At 39.7% G+C, this 5,804-nt stretch overlaps 1 protein-coding gene across 1 annotated transcript; it reads left to right on the top strand.

The window, feature by feature from the left end:
• The first annotated feature begins 2,342 nt into the window (after positions 1-2,342).
• Nufip (nuclear FMR1 interacting protein 1) lies at positions 2,343-4,857 on the top strand. Its single transcript, XM_022836265.2, has 3 exons — positions 2,343-2,864; positions 3,551-3,804; positions 3,920-4,857. The coding sequence occupies exons 1-3, from the start codon at positions 2,469-2,471 to the stop codon at positions 4,734-4,736; spliced, it is 1,467 nt and encodes a 488-aa protein (XP_022692000.1). The 5' UTR covers positions 2,343-2,468; the 3' UTR covers positions 4,737-4,857.
• The last annotated feature ends 947 nt before the right edge of the window (positions 4,858-5,804 follow it).

The raw sequence follows: 5,804 nt of genomic DNA, 5'->3' as shown, positions 1-5,804 counted from the left end.
ATGGTATATGACAACGTATATATATATATATACGTTGTCAAGCGTACTGCGAGGTGATACTATCGCCTAGGCGTGAGTGGGTCCATATGTTAATTGATATAAAATATTATTGGTACAACTGGTGAATTAATTAACATGTACATTATTAAAAAACAAAAACTTGGTGTTTCACCATAGGTGATATTACCCAAATCTCCAAAATGTTCATATATATTCTATAGATTGCTTTAATAAAACAGATTTTGAGCGATTGTAAACGCATGTGCGAAAATACATCGTTATTTTTCGGTGTCCCCCTTACATTCAAATCGTTGAAAACACTCGAACGTTGCAAATTTTAAAAGCAATTTGCTATGGAGCAAGTTAACAGGAACGACTCTAGAAGAATAGTTTGATCTATAATACACGGTTCCAGGGCGACATCAGAAAACCCTGCGGCCGACATCTGTTGCCTTAACCTGTCTGTCTCGGTAAGCTTCATCATGGTGAAGTACATAACCAGAGACAGGAATTGACTCAGCTACAGATCAGCATGTAGTGTACATCTTCGAGCTTCTTTTTCTCGCAGTGTGACAGAATATATCTTCGTGTTTTTATTTGCTCCCTTCGGTCGTTTTCAGTTTTCAGAAGCTCTTAAGTTCGGTGACATTGTCAATAAGAACGCCTCAGCACCTTGAAAGCATACCCATAGAAACGTCGCATGCTCTTCAGTAGTAGAACTACCGTCGTTAATGTGACCTTAATGTCATGTTTTTTTCGGCGCTACATTCGCAACGCGCAATGGCATCGCTCCGATTACAGATGGAGGCCCCCTCTGCCTAAGGAGAACTGTTCTTGATAGAGCAACGCTCACCAAAGTAGACCGCAAGCCACCATCTACAGCAACAGATCACTGCACAGCGATTCGCTTGCGTGTCTAGTTAGTATTGTCATATCTAAGGACCCCCGCCCCCCGGGGGGTCGTTTTTCTCTCACCCTCTCTCTCACTCTCTTACTCTCTCGAGGACGATGTCAGCGAAGTGTGGAGAAACAGCTAGACTCGTGCTTCCGAAGTTCCATTCTGTGTGGAGAATCTTGTCCTTCTGCTGTAGCAAATAGGGACGGCGGAACGACATCGGCAGCGATAAACAACAACAGCAACCAGAAATTCTGTACTGAGATTTCTTTTTGTGTGGTGACCAAATAAAAACTCGAAGTCGATCGATCTCCACTTTATCTGTAATAGAAGTCTTCTCATCGGAACAATATTTGCGGGAACAGCAGCAGCCGCGGTGAAGGTACTGAGAGGGTATCACTACATTGGTTGCATCGATGTTCCGCACTAATTCGACACGCGGAGTCCTCGGGCCATTTCAGGAACAATCTATGGCTACGATTTTTTTTCCTGTCAGTGTTGCAGGTTCCAGTTGAACGGGCGACTTGTTATTGCCTCAGATGCATAAAATGTACTGGACTAGTTCTGCGACAAGCAAGTCTAACTAATTCTTCCACCTAATTATATGACGTTGTAACGTGTAAGTGTCGACAGATAAAAATGTGCCTAACGAAGTATATATAAATCATTTATATATGACATAATTCATAATTGTCAAATTTTAAGGAATTATCATAATTTTTTTTAGGTCTCATTTTGTCGAAGTATTCTAATTGCAAAAAAGCGTCCATCCTGAGCGACATTATGAGAAAATCGGTAACAAATGTATTTACTTGTACCGCTAGAATAGTACAGGTATTTGGTAGTTGGCATTTAACCTAGCAAACCTAGAGGTACAGAAAAAAAAGGAGAAAAATATCTGTCACTGCGAATACCGACAAATAGCTTAAAAAACAACGCATGTTTCTAAATGGGTTCCTAAATCTTTTCTATGCTAAATTAAAAAACTGTCTGAAAGTAACTAAATTTACTAGAACTTTTCATCTCTTCATATCGTATTTATATATATCGAAATTAGTATACAGTAAACCTTCGCGGTTGTAAGTAAATTATTTCAATAATCAAAAATACAATTGCATTTGTTATTTGCAATTAATTAAGCACCGTTTCGATAATAAATAGTCTGTTCTTTGATGAAAAATAAGCTTTTGCAGTATTCTGTTTAGGATATTTTATTGCCTTGAATACACTCGTTTTAAAAGATAAGGAACACAGTGTTATCATTTGAACAAAAAATCCCACTCTTTTATTTCAAAACCACCTCGAAATCGAAATAGAGTGATATCGGGTCGCAGGCAGTAAAAACGGTTAAACTGAAGCTGCTCATACTACCTTGCCCGCCCTTTTTTTTGTTTTCCCGCCGTTAGCAGACGACTATCGTCATAAACAAAGGCAGCGAAAGGCCATTTGTCAACAAGCAACTTCGTGTGTTAACGCCATGCGGTAGATCGAACAGCGCGCAAAAGTATAATAGTAGTAAACGTAGCCCCACTTTGAGGGGGTCTCTCTGAACATTTTATGCTGTCGCAGTACAATGGCATTATTTAATCCTTTTCGTGAAAATGTGTCGATTCCACAAATGCCTGTACCAACGGTTCCGACAAGCGTGAGCCCCAAGGGTGCATCCCCAAATTTTCCCGAAGGTGGTTTTCGCGGTCGAGGCGCCGGGCGATTTTCACAAGGGAGACCCCGAAGAGGAAAAGGGTTACCATGGGGATTTCGTGGTTGCGCCGGAAAACGTGGAAGGAGTGAACGATTTACGGAAACTTACAGAAATAGTTCAGAAACTACTTTGGAAAGTGATGAAGTGTCACTGGAATTTCAATGTGAAGCGTGTGAACGTGTATTTTTCAGTCAAGAAGATCTGAAGGAGCATTTCAATCTTCACGTCAGCTGTCCCTACTGCAAGTACGCCGCTCTGCAACAACTAGTACGTTACATGTGGAATCAGTAGATAAGCAAAATGCTATTTCACAGAAGTTACTGTAGTTCTTCTCCTTATATATATATATATATATATATATATATATATATAAGGGGAAGAATATAGTATAGAAGGAGAAGGTATATATATATATGTCTTTTTTGTTTATAATATTTTGTAATAATTTTGTAGTGAGCTGCCACACTTCACATCATTTAAAATATTACAGTTTATCCAAGTAGTATAGTACAAGTTATAAAATTCTCGTATTTTTGCAAGAGTTACGCATTTAATATATTATGTGCGCATTTATTTGTTGCGTAAATACTTCTACTAGGTCTTTTGGAATGATATGATAGTTGTTGCTTCTATTTCACACTTAAGATGGTCTTCTGTAATCTGAGTTCTAAGGTTACAGCCAATACACAATGGAGTGCGTGTTATCTTAGCGCCAAATCTATTTGTTAAACTCCACGCCCTATCGTATATTATCATTAATGTTGGCAGTAAAAACAAGCTCAGATTCATTTTTACATACTTACACAATTATATTTGTGCATTGAAGTTTGCCAATGATATTTCCTTATAAGAGATACTAAAATACAAGATCTTATTATATTATCAACGCACATCTTATGAATCTGAGTTGTTCAACGGATTTTTTTCCATTACTTCTATCTTAATATTCATAGGTTGATCTTCATGTTAAGCTGATTCACGATAAGCACCTTGCATCCAAGGTCATGGAGCAAAGTCCTGAAGAAATAGCGGAATATCTCGCGGAGAGACGCCGAAAGTTCCCGAGAAGAAAGGTTGAATCAGAGAGGCCGCAAGATGAAACCTCAATTTCGACAGACTGTACTGCTGCACAAGAAAAAAAAGGAGTTATTCATCAAGATAATGTTCGGGGAAATAAACGAGGAAAATTTGGCCACACTATTATAAAGTAAATATGAGACAATATTTCTTCTGGTCTAAGTTGCAACTCAAAACCTAGTTGTTGTATCGTACCAATCAATAAAAATGCGACTAACGTTTTCTTACTTGATTCCTTAAATTAGGGACTGCAAAGACAGAAACGATGAGACGAATGGTTTTTCACAAGGCCGACGATCACGAAATCGGAAACGAAATCGTGGCCGACAAATGCGCAAAAAAAAATTCCAACAGCCAGTTGTTCCACTAGAAGACAAAGAACCTCAGATTGTCGGAGGCGTTCAGCGGTTCAAGGGTCTAGGGTTGACCAGCATGGCCGCCCCGAAAAATACTGACGATGAGCCAACAGCTGCCGGGCAAGGTAACATTTCCGACGTCGATGACTATTTACCAACTACTCCAACGCAGCGTCCATTTGCCGCGTCTAGGGCTTTAGCGTCACTAATGGTGTGCTATGCTGACTCAGATGACGAAGACGTGTCGAAGGCTCCCGTCATCAAAGTGGCCCGATTTGAAGATCAAAGTGTACCACAGAATCGAAATAATCAAGTGAAAACGCATCTGCGCAGTAACAATTCCAATCCTAACCCTTGTCTGCAACAACTGGAGTCATTGAAAGTATCGGATCTACAATTAAAAGAAGAATCTGTTACTAAAGGTTCGATGCCGATTATGGCCCCATCTGTCCCGAGGAAACCAACCCAGAATGACAGCCCAGTGGATCCCGAAGTCCGAGCTGTGCTCGGTTCACTTGTGGATAAATTGGCATCCGCTGGTTCAAAAAAACGCGTCCCGCCAGTTGTGCAAATAAGTAACAGGAAGCTGTCACTATTGGAAAAACTTCTTGCCAAAGATATACGTCATGAAAGAAACATTCTTCTTCAATGCGTTGATTTTGTTGTTCAAAAAAAATTTTTCGATGGCATGAATTATGATGTATAAGAGTATGTTTAATAAAGGCGTAAGCATATATCCACTGTATTAATCTACTGTACCTTGCACACCGTTTGGTGCAGCTTTTGTAAATACACTGATAAACAAATAAATTCTGTCATTTATTGTATGACGGGTCTATTTTTTCAGAATTATCAAGTTAGGCGTTATATATATATATATATATATATATCTATATATATATATATATGACATGTTCTAGAAACAGTTGTTGTGTATTCAAATTTGCACATAAGCGAGATCAAAATAAGCTTCTCTTCCTAAACGTATCATCCGTGAGCTGTTCCTTTACTTGCAACCACCGCCGTTAATATTAGTAATATTAGTCTTATTCCGGTATTGTGGTTTCAATTGGTTTTATTATAAAGTTTTTTTTATTTATAATTTCTTATTTATTGGTAATATACGACACGTCCTGCAAAATACTTCCTGCTGTCGCATGAACCATTTGTTCAATAATTAATTCGGTCTCGCTTAGAATGCCACAAAAAGAATCATACTTATGTTCTCATTGAGCTAAGCTCACGTGTCCTAATATATTCACTGTTACAAAATAGAGGGCAGTCATAAAAATCTTGAACTGTTTTGGAGTACAAGTTGACTTTTTCACCTAGTTGTACCATTTCAAAGCTCTAGCTGCCGTTCGCATTGGAGCGCTGCTGCTGCCATATTGCAAGATAGAGTGGGCAACGCAGGCGTTTGTTCAGTTGGAAACTAGGATCAGGCCGGTCTACGATGCATCGGTGTGGGTTGTTCCTGCACCCTTAAGTGAATTAACACATCATCCCCGCGGCGTTAGCGTACTGCATCAGATCTCGGACTTTCTGTGTGGCGGCAGCTTCGAGGCTTAATTTTCGCGAAGCTTCCTTTTTTTACCGGTGTAATGGCGTCTTTAAGCGATCAGTGGTGTCTGCTCGCTTGTGGCTACTGCTACTGCTGTTAGTCGTCGAAAAGCGGAAACAGCGCAGAGCTAAACATCCGTTGCGAATGTCGTCGCCTCTCTGGATTGAGCTATAAGCGTCATCCAAGTGGCGACCAGCCGCGTGCTTGCTGCAA

Source organism: Varroa jacobsoni, unplaced genomic scaffold (assembly GCF_002532875.2).
Source record: "Varroa jacobsoni isolate VJ856 unplaced genomic scaffold, vjacob_1.0 scaffold_633, whole genome shotgun sequence".
Lineage (NCBI taxonomy): Eukaryota > Metazoa > Arthropoda > Arachnida > Mesostigmata > Varroidae > Varroa > Varroa jacobsoni.
This window is presented reverse-complemented; position numbering and strand designations above follow the sequence as displayed.

What these genes read in the sequence shown, in the direction of transcription:
- Nufip (XM_022836265.2), top strand. Translation starts at nt 2,469, where the DNA reads ATGGCATTATTTAATCCTTTTCGTGAAAATGTGTCGATTCCACAAATG. An exon ending in ACGCCGCTCTGCAACAACTA is followed by an intron (nt 2,865 to 3,550) that starts GTACGTTACATG and finishes TAATATTCATAG; the next exon opens with GTTGATCTTCATGTTAAGCT. An exon ending in TTTGGCCACACTATTATAAA is followed by an intron (nt 3,805 to 3,919) that starts GTAAATATGAGA and finishes TCCTTAAATTAG; the next exon opens with GGACTGCAAAGACAGAAACG.